At 40.0% G+C, this 16,751-nt stretch overlaps 1 protein-coding gene across 1 annotated transcript; it reads right to left on the reverse strand.

The window, feature by feature from the left end:
- Positions 1 to 16,114: 16,114 nt before the first annotated feature.
- On the reverse strand, positions 16,115 to 16,537 carry LOC138905980 (uncharacterized). Its single transcript, XM_070194494.1, has one exon. The coding sequence runs from the start codon at positions 16,535 to 16,537 to the stop codon at positions 16,115 to 16,117; it is 423 nt and encodes a 140-aa protein (XP_070050595.1).
- Positions 16,538 to 16,751: the final 214 nt, after the last annotated feature.

A 16,751-nucleotide genomic window follows, 5' to 3' on the forward strand; every position in this document is an offset into this window, starting at 1 on the left:
ACCACCTAAAAGGGGTGGCCTGTTCTTGGTTTGAGATATTGGAGGACTTTCGCGTGGAGGGGAGCCCTCCGGTGAGGTGGAGTGGGTTTGTCGACACCTTCATTGACCATTTCTTGCCTGCTGAGACTAAGGCGGCCCATGTTGCTGAGTTTGAGAGCCTGAAGCAGGGTAGCATGAGTGTGTAGGAGTACCGTATAAGGTTCGCGCACTTGTCCAAGTATGCTCTTCACAGGTTGCCCACTATGGAGGCTAGAGTGCGCCGGTTTATGCAGGGCCTCAACCCCTTGGTTATTAATGAGGCCACTACAACTGCTTTGAATTCTGATATGAACTGGGAAGATGGTGGCGTTTGCTCAAGCCACAGAGAACCGCAAATTGAAGAATAGAATGGAGCGAGAGGGTAGCAACAAGGCCTGATCTGCGGGAAACTTTGGTGGTTCTTCTGGTAGGGGTGACATGTCGGCATTTAGGGGAGGGTCATCAGGGCCATCCCAGTGCTTTGCTCAGTCTTCAAACAGTGTAGGGCCATTAGGGCTCAGTCAACAGCAGTGGAGCCATTTCAGGCCTAGTCAGGGCAACTGAGGATCCTACCAGCAAGGTTGGCCTAGAGGGAGATTTCAGAACCAGTGGAGGACCCTATGCTCTAGGTGTGGGAAGATGTTTTTTGGGGCCTGCTTCATGGACCAACCCATATGCTACGGGTGCAGTGTCAAGGGTTATATTTAGATGGATTTTCGTTCATCCCACCAGAGTGTGGGCAGGGGTACGGTACAACCAGGCAGTTCTGCAGCTACTACATCTGCAGCACCTCCCCCAAATTGAGGCACTCCAACGCCTGGAGGGCGTGGTACAACTATGGGTGGTACCTAGAGCTCGGGAGAGCCCAACAGGTTTTATGCTTTTAGGAGGCATCAAGATTCAGAGGCTTCTCCAGATGTTGTCACATGTATATTGACTGTCCAATCTCATGATGTATATGCCCTTATTGATCCCGATTCTACTTTGTCATATGTCACTCCTTATATTGCTATGGAATTTGGGATAGAACCGGAACAACTTCATGAGCCGTTCTCTGTATCTACTCTGGCTGGTGAGTCTATTGTGGCCACACGAGTTTATAGGGATTGTGTTGTCAAGGTGCATGGTTGGGATACCATGACCGATCTCATTTAGTTGGGGATAGTTGATTTTGATGTAATAATGGGGATGAACTGGCTTTATTCATGTTTTGCCGAGCTTGATTGCCGAACCAGAACCGTTAGGTTTGAATTTCGAAATGAGCCAGTTATCAAATGGAAGGGGAATGATGTGGTGCCGAAGGGTAGGTTTATTTCTTACCTTAAGGCCACAAAGATGATCAACAAGGGGTTCATTTACCATTTGGTTCGGGTTAAGTACACCGATGCTGAGGCACCTACACTTGAGTATGTACCCGTTGTGAATGAATTTACGGAGGTCTTTCCGGATGAGCTCCCTAGAATCCCATTAGACAGGGAGATTGATTTTAGGAATGTGATGCCCGGCACGCAGCCTATATCTATTCCACCCTACAGAATGGCACCGGTAAAATTGAAGGAGCTAAAGGAACAATTGAAGGATTTGTTAGAGAAGTGTTTAATTCGACCGAGTGTGTCTCCTTGGGGCGCACCGGTCCTCTTTGTAAGGAAGAATGATGGGTCACTGAGAATATGTATTGACTATAGGCAACTCAACATGGTCGCAATAAAAAATAAGTACCCACTACCAAGGATAAATGACTTGTTCGATCAGTTATAGGGTGCTAAGTACTTCTCCAAAATTGATTTAAGATCAGGGTATCACCAATTGAATATCAGGGAGTAGGATATTCCAAAAACAACTTTCAGGACCTGATATGGGCACTTCGAATTTTTGGTAATGTCCTTTGGGCTAACAAATGCCCCGGGCAACTTTCATGGATCTCATGAATTGAGTATTGAAACCTTTTATTGACTCCTTTGTGATATTGTTCATTGGCGACATTCTTTTATATTCACTAAGTCGAGAGGACCATGTCGATCTTCTCAAGGCTGTTCTGCAGACTCTATATCAGCACAAGTTGTATGCGAAGTTTTTGAAGTGTGAATTTTGGCTTGAATCTGTCACATTCTTGGGTCATGTCGTCTCCAGAGAAGGGATTAAGGTTGATCCGCAGAAGATCGCAGCTGTGAAGAATTGGCCGAGGCCTACAATACCAACAGAGATTCACAGTTCTTGGTCTTACCTGGGTCTTACAGAAAGTTTATGGAGCGGTTCTCTACTCTTGCCTCCCCGTTGACTAAATTGACGCAAAATACAGTTAAGTTCAAATGGTCAGATGCTTGTGAAAACAACTTCTATGTGTTGAAATCAAGATTGACTATGACACCGGTGTTGACATTATCGGAGGGTACAAATGGGTTTGTAGTATATTGTGATGTTTTGAGAATCAAACTAGGGTGTGTGTTGATGCAACATGGAAAGGTGATTGCTTATGCTTCTAGGCAACTCAAGAATCATGAGAAGAACTATCCAACAGATGACTTAGAGCTCGCGGTGGTGGTTTTTGCATTGAAGATTTGATGTTATTATTTGTATGGGGTCCATGTGGATATATTCACATTCCATAAGAGCCTTTAATATATTTTCAAATAGAAAAAATTGAATCTGAGGCAAAGAAGGTGGCTTGAGTTACTCAAGGACTACGACATCGATATTTTATATCACCCAGGGAAGGCTAATGTTGTGGCGGATGCTCTTAGACGGAAATCTATGGCTAGTTTGGCTCACTTGGAGGCATGTAAAAGGCCGTTGGCCAAAGAGGTTCATCGGTTGGCTAGTTTGGGGGTTCGTCTTGCAAACTCTAGTGAAGGGCGGGTGGTTGTGCAAAATAGGGTTGAATCATCGCTTGCTGTGGAAGTCAAGGAAAAACAATACGATAATCCATTGTTGGTACAATTGAAGGAGGGGATTCACAAACATAAGACCATGGATTTTTCTCTTGGCATAGACGATGGTACACTAAGGTACCAAGGGCGATTATGTGCTCCTAATTTAGATGGTCTCCGGGAAAGAATCATGATCAAGGCTCACACTTCCAGGTATTCCATGCACCCAGCCTCTACAAAGATATACCATGATCTTAAGGAAGTCTACTGGTGGAATGATATGAAAAGGAATGTAGCGGACTTTGTGGCAAGATGCCCAAATTGACAACAAGTAAAGGCCGAACATTAAAGTCTTGGTGGGTTGACACAGAACATAGAAATTCTGATGTGGAAATGGGAGATGATCAATATGGACTTTGTGGTAGGACTACCTCGTACTCCTCGCAAGTTTGACTCGATTTAGGTGATTGTGGATCGAATCACAAAATCAGCACACTTCTTACATGTTAAGGCTACCAACACAACGGAACAATATGCTCAGTTGTATATCAAGAAGATAGTTAGGTCGCATGGAACTCCAGTTTCTATTATCTCAGATCGAGGGGAACAATTCACGGCTAATTTTTGGAAGAAATTTCAGAAAGGTTTGGGTACTTAGGTGAATCATAGTATAGCCTTTCACCCGCTTACTAACGGGCAGGTAGAGCGGACCTTTCAGACGCTTGAGGATATGTTGTGCGCTTGTATTCTTGACTTCAAGGGTAGTTGGGATAATCATTTGCCACTCATAGAATTTGCCGACAACAACAGTTATCATGCTAGCATTCAAATGGCAGCGTTCGAGGCTCTATATGGTAGGAGATGTAGATCTCCTATTGGGTGGTTCGAGATTGGGGAAGCAGAGTTGATAGGGCCAAACCTCATGCATAAGTCTATGGAGAAGGTTAAGATCATTAATTACCGGTTGAAAACTGCCTAGAGTCGTCAGAAGTCCAATTCGAATGTACGTCGTAGGGATTTGGAGTTCCAAGAGGATGATTGGGTATTCTTGAAGGTTTCCCCCATGAAGGGTGTAATGCGGTTTGGTAAGAAAAGAAAATTGAGTCAAAGGTATGTCAGACCATACAGAATCATTCAGAGGATTGGTCAGGTGGCTTACAGGCTAGAACTACCTCCAGAGATGTCTTTAGTACACCTAATGTTTCATGTATCAATGTTGAAGAAGGTGGTTGGAGACCCCCCCCCACTTATTGTTCTAGTTGAGACTATTGAGGTTAATGAAGGATTGACTTATAAAGAAATTTTAGTTGCCATTCTTGATAGGCAAGTCCGTAAGCTGAGAAATAAATAAATTGCCTCCATGAAAGTGCTAAGGCGAAAACAACAGGTCAAAAAGGCCACCTGGGAAGCCGAGGAAGACATGAAGTAGAAGTACCCTCATTTTTTCGAATAGCTATGTAGTTGTGTCCATGATGTTTAAAGCTAAATTCCTACAAATTATGTTTTCCCTATACATATTATGTTAAGGATACTCCTTCTCGGTAATATAATGTCTATGGCATTATGGCCGGTGTTGTTTCCATGTTATTTTACATTGTTGTGTTATGGTTATGTTGTTAGGACTGATTTTGGGATTCTCTGGCAGGTGGATAGGCCCAATTACAGGGAAAAATCTGGCAAAATTTCTAGAAATTTAGGGAGTTAGTAAGGATTTTGGAACTGCTGGTGTGTGAAGTAACAGTTGGGTCACATTGGATGCTAATAGAGGATTTCAACCCTCATTCGAGGACGAATGATCCTAAGCGGGGGAGGATGTAAGGCCCCATAAAATTTCTCCTAAAACCCAAGGTTTTGTAGTGCCAAGGTAGGCTAATGTATCTGAGGGTTGTAGAAAGCTCGCCGCGGTACAAACTTTTTGGGTTGAACAGAGCTTGGGGAGTTGAAGAAAAATTATTGCAGAACATGGCGTTTCTGCGGTCCATTATGTGACCACATAACTGATCTGTAGACCACAGATCCTCCACAGAGTGAAGCAGAGAAATGGACCAATTTTGGAGGTTGTTTTGTGGTGAACTATGCGACCGCATAATTATTTCACGGGCCGCACATCCGTCACAGAACCAACATGAAGATTTCTGGGTGGGGGAGGGGAGATTCTACTGTCCGTTATGTGACCGCATAATTGGTATGCGTGCCGCAGACTGGACCAGACTAGCCCAACTTTTAGGACTATTTCTGTGGTCCATTTTGTGGGCCGCCGACCTGATCTGCGATGCACTTGCGATCACAAAGTTGAGTTCAGAGGGTCCATTTTCCTATTTTTATAACCCGACCTCATTTCATTTTATATAGCCATAGGGGTCATTTTTGAGGGATTATAAGATATTTTAGAAAGAGAAGAGAGCTATTCTAGAGAGAGAAAGGAGAGGATTCAAGGATTTCACTACTCAACACTGATTAAGTCTTGGAATTTCATCAAGAGGAACTTGCTAGGGTTTCTAAAAGGTAAGAATTTCTTCCCCCAATTCTCCAATTTCGGATTTGGGTTGGTTATGGGTGATGAGAGTGAATTTATCACATGCATGAGCTAATAGGGATTGTGGGGAAGTTGTTGGACAATCTTGGGTGGTTTTGTTGTTGAATTGGTTGAGGAAAGGTTGGGTTGTCATTGTAGCAACTCTTGCCATATGAATTCCTCTAATCGTGTTTGTAATTCTCCCCTCTTCTTTAGATTGGCATCGTTAGGAGTGTCGGGATGTTATTGTTATGCCACGAAAAGCTCTTTTGAGGTATGAAGGCTAAACTCTTCTTCTAGTATCAGAAATATTTGTATTCTTACAAGACTCCATTGTGTGTAGTTCGAACTTGAAACACTATTGAGGTGGTATATTCAAGCTAGTAAATTTATTCTCAAATTGCATAATGTGTCAGAACCCTCATGTGTTAATGATTCTCTATTTTGACTTAATTATGTTATACCCCTTTTGGGAAGAACGTTTTGTACGAAATCAATGTGTTCAAATTCTTATTTTTCATATGAAGAAATATTATGAAATTATACTTGTTAAGGCCAAATGTGCCAAAGGGTTTGATTGAAAAGAAATCTTTTGTACAAACTATTATCGTTTTGAGAATCCAAATTATGGTATTGTGATTACACCTCCACCCGCACACCTTGGGGTGAGGCGGCAGGGACGCTTTGTGTAGAGATTGTGGCATTGTGATTACACCTCCACCCGCACACATTGAGGTGAGGCGGCAGGGCCGCTTTGTGTAGAGATTGTGGCATTGTGATTACACCTCCACCCGTATATATTGGGGTGAGGCGACAAAGCTGCTTTCTGTAGAGATTGTGGTATTGTGGTATAGGTTGTTATAGAGGATCCCTAACTTGAAATTCATAAATGTTATTGAAAGCTTTAAATTAATTTGCTGTGGTTTTAATGGCTATTTAAACTCTTTTATTGCTTCCATGATTCGTCATATTCATGTTGTACTTCCAATCCTTGAAGTGGGTGTTTGGTTTTAATACTAGTACTATTCGCCATGTACTAACGTCCCTTTTTGCCGGGGGCACTGCATCTTTAATGGAGGCAGGTGGTTCTATAGTAGGCAGCTTTGATCAGTGATACCAATGCACCCTCTTCCCAGCTGACTTGGTGAGCCCCATTTCATTTCAGGGTCGTATATCTTTTGTTCCTCGTGTATTATGCTTTGAGGTGTAGCCGGGGCCTTGTTGCCGGCACTATCATAGTACTCTTTTGTATCTATTAGAGGCACCGCAGACATAGTGTGGGTTGTATGTTGGTGTCGGAAAAGTCAAACTAGTAAGGTTGTATTTGTATCATATGTTTCTACTTCTAAACTATGAATGTGTAATGTAATATTTTCGGAGATCTTGATGAAGTTCTAACGGTAATGAAATTTGGATTGTTCATGTAACCTTCTCGTTGCCTAAGTAATGAAATATATCTTCTCTTTATTCATGGGTGAGTTTGGGTAGGCGGCATTGTACAGGCTTGCTTGGCCGGGTTATCTTAGTTGAGTACTGGTCACGCTCCCCGAGGTCGGGGCGTGACAAGGGTTCGCAAATGCGAGCCCTAGTCCGCAATTGTGAGGGTTCACAAATGTAAACCCTGTGTCGCAAATGCGACATCTGCAGCTGGTTAAAGGGCTGGGAGACAAGATTTTTAACTCATTCTCTCATCTTTGAACCCTAGACTCGGTAGGAGGCGATTTGGAGAGGGGATTTTCACTTACAATCCTTGGGTGAGTGATTCTAATCTATTTATAATCATATTCAATCAACATATCTTAGATTTTAACATCAAAAGCATGTGAATCAAAGTGAAAATTTGTGAAACTTTGTCAAGTTTTTGGAAAATAAGAATTTGAGTTTTGAGAGTCAATTTGGACTTTAATTTTGAAACTAATCACATATATGAACTCGTGGGGTCATGGATTATCGGAATATACCATTGGACCCGGGTTTTGACAAGGCGGGTCCTGGGTTGACTTTTGTTGACTTTTTGGGAAAAGTGTAAAGAAATTAGCTTTATCTATTGCAATTGATTTCTCTAGAATTGTTTGATGATATTAAGTTGATTTTGGTTAGATTTGAGCCATGTGGAGGCAAATTTTAAGGGAAAAGCTATTTCTGAGTGTTGAAATGGCCTAGTTAAGGTAAGTGTCTTGCCTAACTTTTTATGGGGGAAATACCCCTTAGGATTATTATTGATTGATTCATTTGTGCTATGTGAAAGCCGTGTACGCAAGGTGACGAGTGCGTTCATGGGTTGTACGTGCTATTCGACCGGTTTAGGCTACTTAGACTATTCCCATGCTTTAATTGAAATGCCATATCATGTTCTAAATTCTCGAAGTCAATCTATCCTTATTTGTGTTGGTCTATCCTTACATGCCTTAATTGACTTGTTTAACACTTGTTATACATCCTACTTGATAAATTGCTCTCATGCTTTAGTTGAACTTGTTGCCTCTTTTATTGTTACATGCTACCTCTTCATTGTTAATTATCATTATTTGAAGTTATTGTTTGTGTTATCTCCTTCATTCTTGATTATCATTACTTGAAGTTATTGTTCATGTTATCTCTTTCCTTGTTGATTTCCGTTATTTGAAGTCATTGTTATACGTTATCTTTTTAATTGTGAGTTATTCTTATTTAATATCGTGGTTATACATTTTCTCATTGTTGAGTTGTTGGTGTTGAGGCTGTGAAAGCTGTTATCACATTGAGGCAAAATTATTATTATTGAAACATCTTCCTTGTTGGGGATTTTACATTCATTGTTATTGTTGATATTTTGTATTGTTGTGGTGGATCCATGGTCTATTGTTGTGAAAACATTGATATTGTTAATCGTTGGCAAGTTTTGATATATGGGCACTTGTGGTGCGAGCTGTTATTGTGATGTGATATTGACGCTCATGTGGTGGTATAAGGCTCGGGGTTAATGTGCATGCGGCAGTATAATGTGAGACTTATGTTGGTGTTGCTTGTAGGGGAACTACGTGAAGCCATGCGGCGTCATAAGTGGGCTAATGTGCATGTAGCTATTTCGGGAAAACTGTTTTCAAAACCTATTTCAAATGTTAGGCTCTCGCGGCGGTATAAGGAAAGGTTGTGATTGAAATTGAGAAATATGAATACGAGGCGGTACCTTATTGTGATTCTTGATTTATACGAGGCGGTACCTCGGTGGTGATTCTTATTATACACGAGGCAGTATCTCATTGTGATTCTTGTTGTTGTTCTTCCTTGTTTAGCAGTGGTTGTCTGTTTATGATCATTTTGGTTCTCTTTAGATGCTTCTTTTATGTTACTTCCATATTTAATTTCCGTGCTATTATTTTATTTCGTATCAGTTATTTCTTTGCTTTCCATTATTATTCGTTCCTATGGTTTTATTCTATTTATTTATATCCTAGTAGGTGTTTTGACCCGGCCTCGTCACTACACTACCGAAGTTAGGCTTGATACTTACTAGGTACCATTGTGGTGTACTCAAACTATGCTTTTGCACAATATTTGTGTAGATCCAAGTAAGTCTGCCCGTGCCGGACGCTGGAGTTGATTTGAGTTGCTGCTATGGAGGCTTCAAGGTATACCTGCTCCACGTCCGCAGGCCTCGGAGTCACCTTCCCTATTTTACTTCATGTTGTATTTCTTTCAGACAATGATGTATTAGTGTCACGACCCAAAATTCAACTAGTCGTGATGACACCTAACTCAACCCGCTAGATAAGCCAATTAGCAACAATCCAATTCAAATGAGATTTACAGAGAAAATAAATGCTGAAATAACTGAACTTTTATACAAAACTCCCAAGGATTGGTAGTACAAATCATGAGCTTCTAAGATATAGAGTTTACAAAGCTGGTATGAAATAAATACATCATCTATTAGAAATGTACATAAAAAGATTTTTATAAATATTAAGCTACCATAAACAAGAGGCAGCTATAACCGGATCGCAGGTACATCTTCAATACCAGCTCCCGCCATACACAACAACATCTGCTCCAAAATCTGCGACCGAGATGCAGAAGTGTAGTATGCGTACAACCGACCCCATGTACTCAATAAGTAACAAACCTAACCTTAGGTTGAAAGTAGTGACGTGCTTGGACAATGGTCAGAGTCCACCACCAATAGCCAAGAACAACTCGTAATGATATAATAAAAGCAACACAAGTAATAAATCAAATATATGATGTTCAGCTCGTTCACAGTTACAGAAAAATAGGCTTGCTTTTTAGGTATAACCGTAAAACCCCAAATCTTTCTCCCAAATCGTCAAAGTATGAGTATATCAGAAAACTATTATTTTTTCCAAAAACTTTCAACAACAAATAAGATGTTTCATTCTTAGATAACATGAGGAAAGTAAATCTCTATGCCTACATGTCAATGTGCATGTGAAGTCATGAATGACAATACCGTGTAGCATGAGGAAATGCATCTCTATGCCTACATGCCAAGTATGCATGTCAAATGTAATGCACCAAAGTGATAAACTCATGTGCTCATGCTCTCGGAGTATTCAACCTCACTCAGCATGCTCAATCACTTAGCACCTCCCAATCACTCAACACTCTCAATAACTCAGCACTCACACTCGGCACTCGCACTCATCGGTACATGCGCTCACTACTAGTATGTCAGACTCTGGAGGGGCGAATCCTGACCAAGCGCTAATATAAGCCAATCATGGCATGCTGCGGCATGCAGCCCGATCCCATCATGAATTAATAAAGCCTGCTGCAACGTGCAACCCGATCCCATAAATATCACACACAATCAGGCCCTCGACCTCACTCAGTCAGTCATCAATCTCTCGAGTCTCTCGGGCTCACAAATCTCATGCCAATCAACCCAAACAAAGATAACATGATGTGACAACAAGTGATAACAGAGACTGAGATAGATATGAAAATGAATGAATATGACAAGTATGTAATTGCAATTTAAGCAAATAACTCAAGAGCAGGAATGACCTAAGTGGGTCCTAACATAATAAGTATATGGCCTAAACATGATTTCTAACATGGATCACAACTTAATTACTCTAACACGTAGAAATTTCATGGATAGAAACAAGATAGACAACTAGACCGTACCATAGAATCAACCGAGTTATAATTCACACGGTGTATGCCCACACGCCCGTCACCTAGCATGTGCGTCACCTCAACACCAAACACATAACACGTATATTCAGGGGTTCATACCCTCAGCACCAAGTTTAGAAGTGTTACTTACCTCGAACAAGTCGAATCCAATATCGAGCAAGCCAAATAATACTCTAGAAATTCCATCCCGTGCATACCGACCTCCGAACGACTCAAAACTAGCCAAACACAACTCAAGAACATTAAATTATGCCAATGGAAACAAACCCAATAGATAAAGGTGGAATCTTTAGTCAAAAGCCCCAAAGTTAACCAAAAAGTCAAACCCGGGCCCGCACCTCAGAACCCGACAAAACTCTAAAAATCCGACAAACCATTCAATTACGAGTCCAACCATACTAGTTTCACTCAAATCCGACTTCGGATCGATGTTCAAAACTCAAAAATTCACTCTATGAAATTTTAGACAAAACCCCCAAATTTCTCTTTTGAAATCATTAACCAAATACCAAAAACGAGGATAGATTCATGAAATATAATCGAAACTAAGTAGAGAACACTTACCCCAATCCATGTGGTGAAAATCGCCTCAATCCCAGCTCAATAACTCCAAATATGTTAAAATGAAGTCAAAATCCTAAAATTTGATATTTTAATGCACTGCCAGGGGTACCTCTTCATGATCCCGGTCCCCAATATCGTGATCGCGATTCAAAAAAATTTCCAACTTAATTTTTACCCTTCGCGATCGCTAACATTCCCCCGCGATCGTCATGAACAAACTCCAACAAGCTTTCCCAACTCTTCCAGACAACCTCTAGTATAATAGACATAAATTTTTGTATAAAACTTCAAATGACAAACAATTTAATTTTCTAAAAACTAGACTCTAAGGGCTACAACTTTCATTTTTGGATCATCTCCAAATTCCTTATAGATTGCAAGACATAAATTTCCAAAGTCGCCTCAGTGACAGTAGAATTTCTTCTTCGCGGACACAAAGCTCACTCCGCGAATGCGATTCGCAGGTCCTTTTTTTCTAATTAGCTCTTTGCGAACGTGACCCAAAGTTCGCGATCACGATGCACAATGCTGTAGCCAAAAATTAGAAACTAAAAATGGCCTACAAGTGGTCTAAAATCACCCCTAAACTCACCCGAGCCCCTCGGGACCTTGTCCGAACATACCAACAAGTATAAAAAAATAACGGATCTACTCGAGGCCTCAAATCACACATATTAACATCAAAAGTACGAATCGTCGATCAAGATCAATTTCTTAAGTTCATAAACTTCTAACTTCGAACCAAGCGTCCGATTCAAGCCTAACCAATCCAGAATGAATCCAATTTTTTCATAAAAGTTCCAAATGACATAACGAATTTATTCCAACTCCCGGAACAACAATTCGAATCCGATATCATCGAAGTCAACTCTCGGTCAAACTCAGGAACATTCCAAACCTTTAAATTTCCAAATTTTGCCAAATAGTGCCGAAACCTTCTAGAAACACCCAAATGCAAATCTGGGCATACGCCCAAGTCCAAAATCACCATCCAGACCTAACCGAATTATCAAAACTCAGTTCCGGGGTCAAATACACAACAGTCAAACTTGGTCAACTCTTCCAACTTAAAGCTTCAACAATGAAATTCATTCTTCCAAACTAATTCCGAATCACCCAAAAACCGAAACCGACGAATCACACAAGTCGTAATACATCATACAGATCTACTCATGCCCTCAAACCACCAAGCAAAGTGTAAATGCTCAAAATGACCGGTCAGGTCATTACATTCTCCCCCACTTAAATATATGTTCGTTCTCGAACGTGCCAAGAGTCGTTCTAAAGCCATCAAAATCCCTGTAACTCACCTTGCACATACCCAGGGGTGATCCCACGTCACCCCAATCCATGTAAGCATGACAACACCACAAAACTGAAGATCATTACTTCAATCTTAGTCCGTAAACTTTAGAACCTAATTTCCAACATCCGAAATCCATTACCAGACCCGAATCTTGCGTCTACACCCTGTATAAGTCTGAACAAGCTGTATCAAGCCATAACCATAACCCAAGATGAAATCACATGATATACCACAAAACTCGCACACTCATAGCAATAAGTTCTAATCACCGTAGCTTCTTAAAAACAAACCCGATACCGGTGATAAACCTCATATAAAATAAAACCTCATTCAAAACCTACATACACTGCCGATGATGAAAAAAACACGTAGAAACTCATAACCACTCATCAGATCAACAAGTCATGGGGCTCTCCCTCCTTCGGCAAGAACTATATCCAATTTCTAAGTCGATCAGTGACATTATCCTTCCAAATATACCGCAATCAAGTTCGATAGCACATATTCTAGGTCCAACGACCTCATCTCATCAAAACTATGTGTTCAAGTACATAAATGTCTTGAACCATACGTGCTGGCAAGGCAAACATGCCCCAGGCAAGGTTCTCGCTTTCTAAAAAAGTTAGCCCGATGTCATGATCAAACTTTCACCAAGGCCATGATGACATCTAACCCAACAGCTAGGCGAACCATTATAATAAACAACAATAAGACGAGACAATACTCAATAAGGTCTAACATTCGTAATATCAATAAAAGTTGAATAAAGTGAAAGACATCATGAAATTATCTCAAAATACCCCCAGGACTGGTAATATAGAGTCATGAGCTCTAAGGAACATGATATTATCCAAAATAAAGAACAATAATAAGAAAAGATAGAAGGTAACTCCAATAGTTGTGATATAAGCAAAATAGCTCATGACCATTAAGTCGCAGACCACCTACTATTCTCCCTCAGGTGCTCCACTGGTGCCAGGGCCAGAATCGACACAAAATATACAGCAAGTACAGTATGAGTACACCAACACGTACCTCATCAGTATCATTGACTTTTCCAATGAATTAGTGGCGAGGGTTTATCAAAAAATACTTGTTAATAAACTTGCTCAGTCATAACAAACAAGTGTAATAGAGAACAAATGCATAGAAGCAGTATAATAAGGTATGCATAGATAGAGCATGATACCCGAAAATACTCTATCTCAACTAATCAAGTCTAATACATGTAAATAATATATCTAATGAGCATATACAGAGGATATGCATGAATACATCATGTAAGGATACATGAATAGACATAAAGGATCACAAAATAGAATAAATCTTCCACATTTATGCTCCACATCAACGGTATCACAATTAAACATGCACATATGCCACCAAAAGAGAAAGACAGTTGGGCTAGTCATGAGAGAAGGATCCTAATCCACACGCAATAAAATCTGATACAACTTTTTTCACGACCTAAACCAATGGGCCATGACGAGTTCCCGAGTCCTACCTGTCGAACACCCCTAAGCATGCGTTTAAGATATAAACATGAATTAAGGGAAGATCATGTATAATATTTGTCAATAAACTGCTGAATTATGTGAATAACATACGTGAGGAAAAACATGTCCAAAAGACATATACACACACACACACACACACACACACACACACACACACATATATATATATATATATATATATATATATATATATATATATATATATATATATATATATATATATATATATATATATAGAATACGGTAGGGCAAGCCGATAAGGCTGCTATAGATAACTATATATCCAAAACTGGAAGCCGACAAGGCCATATACTATCTAACTATACATGACTGTCTACAGACCTCTAATAGAGTGTACAACTGTAGAAGGTATGGGACTGGGCCCCGTCATACCCATACATGTATACAAACACATCGTACCAAAACTCAAGCAGCTCCGGATCAAATGGAGCACACCAACTCTCGCTGATTAAGGATCCTAAAAAGGGGGACCGTTAGCCTGTCTACCTGCACCTGCGGGCATATAACGCAGGCCCCGGGAAATAGGGGCATCAGTACGAATAATGTACTGAGTATGTAAGGCATGAAAATCAATACATAAAAGACATAGATGAAACATGGAGTAAGGAATTCCTCCTGTAGGTCTAAATAACTTTGTGAATCCTGAAACATTTATAATGTTATGCACGTGCGTATAAATATCATATCATGCATAGGTATAGGTGTACATAACATCATCAAGCCTCTAAGGGCATCCCATCATATCATCGCGTCCACTGTGGGAAAAATTATCAACATATACCAGCTGATCAGGTGGTGGTACGTATATAACGCCGTAACCTTTTCCCATATCCCATATACATATAATATACGTGTATATAACACCATCTGGTCATGGGTCAATGTACATATATAAATGAACGAAATGCATGCGAAATACGTTAATAAGATTTTCTCGGAATGTCATAAGATCAATATGCCTTTCGGATAAACTATATCAACTACGTATTTTTCTGAAACCCATGAATAGAAGATATAATAATAATTCACATGGGGAATCAAGAACATAGGTACCCCTAGTACTTCTATGAATAGAGTCATTTATGAAAGCTGTTCCTTTGGTCGTTTCGTTTGTATAGTATGAATCATGCCAAAAAGAAAGAGGGATAGCCTTAACATACCTGAGCCGATTCTCTTGACAATCCCTCTAACACTGCGACAAAACACGTAATGGCGGATCGAAGTAGGGGAAAATCTGTATGATATTCTTGATATCATATCACGTTATTTCTTATCTGACTAATATTCACTCCATTGAAAGATGTCGCTTGCAATGATGAATAACAACTAAACCTATTAATCAACACCATCGTTTCTGGTCTAAACTCTAAAGTGGCAAGCATGCCATAACTTATTTCCTATTCTCCAAGTTACATTACTAATAAAGAACCCAAACAAAGGTAATTATCCAAAAAACTTTTACGTGTAAGCAAGGCACCTCATGTGTTATGACTCATCATGCACATTGGTGCCACCTTGGCCTAGCTTAATGCCATGTGGCAGCCCCAACAAAAATCTTTATACACTTAATCCTATTTAATACCATAATTATCCCCACAATTAATCAATTACCCACATAACTAAGAATTATCTCAAATTACTTAAAATACTAATCACTTTTAATACACTTTATACACCCTACTATCATGGTCATGCGGTACCTTGTATGGCACTAGTCCATAAATACAGGGTATTATAGCTTGGACCGTATTTTATCTCAAAATGACAACCTTCAACGAAAATCATTTTCTTTGATTCGTTTACCCTTTAACCTTCACGAATTTACTTATCACTTGTTATAATTAGCATAAATGCTTATAACCTCAAAATAACCTGAAAAATAATCTCATCCCCGAGTCTGTGTCGAATAACTTACGACGAAACTTTAACGTACGAAAACGCGAAATGTAACATCCTTTTCCCCTTAGAAACATTCATCCTCGAATGTGTAACTCCCCGGGATCTATATAAATTTTGACAAAGTCGCCTTTTTAATAGTACTACTATTAATCCTTCCTGTAGAAAAATCAATAACTCAATGCCACCTAGGACCACAATCATCAATAACGACAATGGCCTCACATGACCAATGATAATAACTAACACAATAATCCATATACGTACCTTAAGGCTGTGATGCCTCAGTCAGATCCTTCTTTGGAAGAGGAAACAAGTAAGGATATCTAGACTTCATGTCTTCTTCGGCTTCCCAAGTCATTTCTTCCACATTATTATTTCTCCAAAGTACTTTTACCGAAGCTACGTCTTTAGTCCTCAATCTTTGAACCTGTCTATCTAGTATAACAATGGAAGTTTCCTCATATGATAGCTGCTCTGTGACATGAACATCGTCAACTGACACGATTCTAGAAGGATCTCCGATATATTTACAAAGCTTAGACACATGAAAGACTAGATGCACAGACTCCAAGTCAGAAGGCAAGTCTAACTCATATGCTACCTGGACTATCTTGCGTGTGATTTTATATGGTCCAATGTATCGAGGGCTAATTTTTCCTTTCTTAGCAAACCTCATAACGCCTTTCATTGGTGATACCTTTAGGAATACCCAATCGTCAACCTGAAACTCTAAGTCTCGTCGTCGATTATCCGCATAAGACTTCTGACGACTTTGAGCTGCTAATAGCCTTTCCTGTATAAGCTTAATCTTCTCGATTGCCTGTTGTACCAACTCTGGTCCAACTAGCTTAGTTTCCCCAACATCGAACCATCCTATAGGAGACCTATACGAAATTAATCAC

This window comes from Nicotiana tomentosiformis, chromosome 2 (genome assembly GCF_000390325.3).
Source record: "Nicotiana tomentosiformis chromosome 2, ASM39032v3, whole genome shotgun sequence".
Classification (NCBI taxonomy): domain Eukaryota; kingdom Viridiplantae; phylum Streptophyta; class Magnoliopsida; order Solanales; family Solanaceae; genus Nicotiana; species Nicotiana tomentosiformis.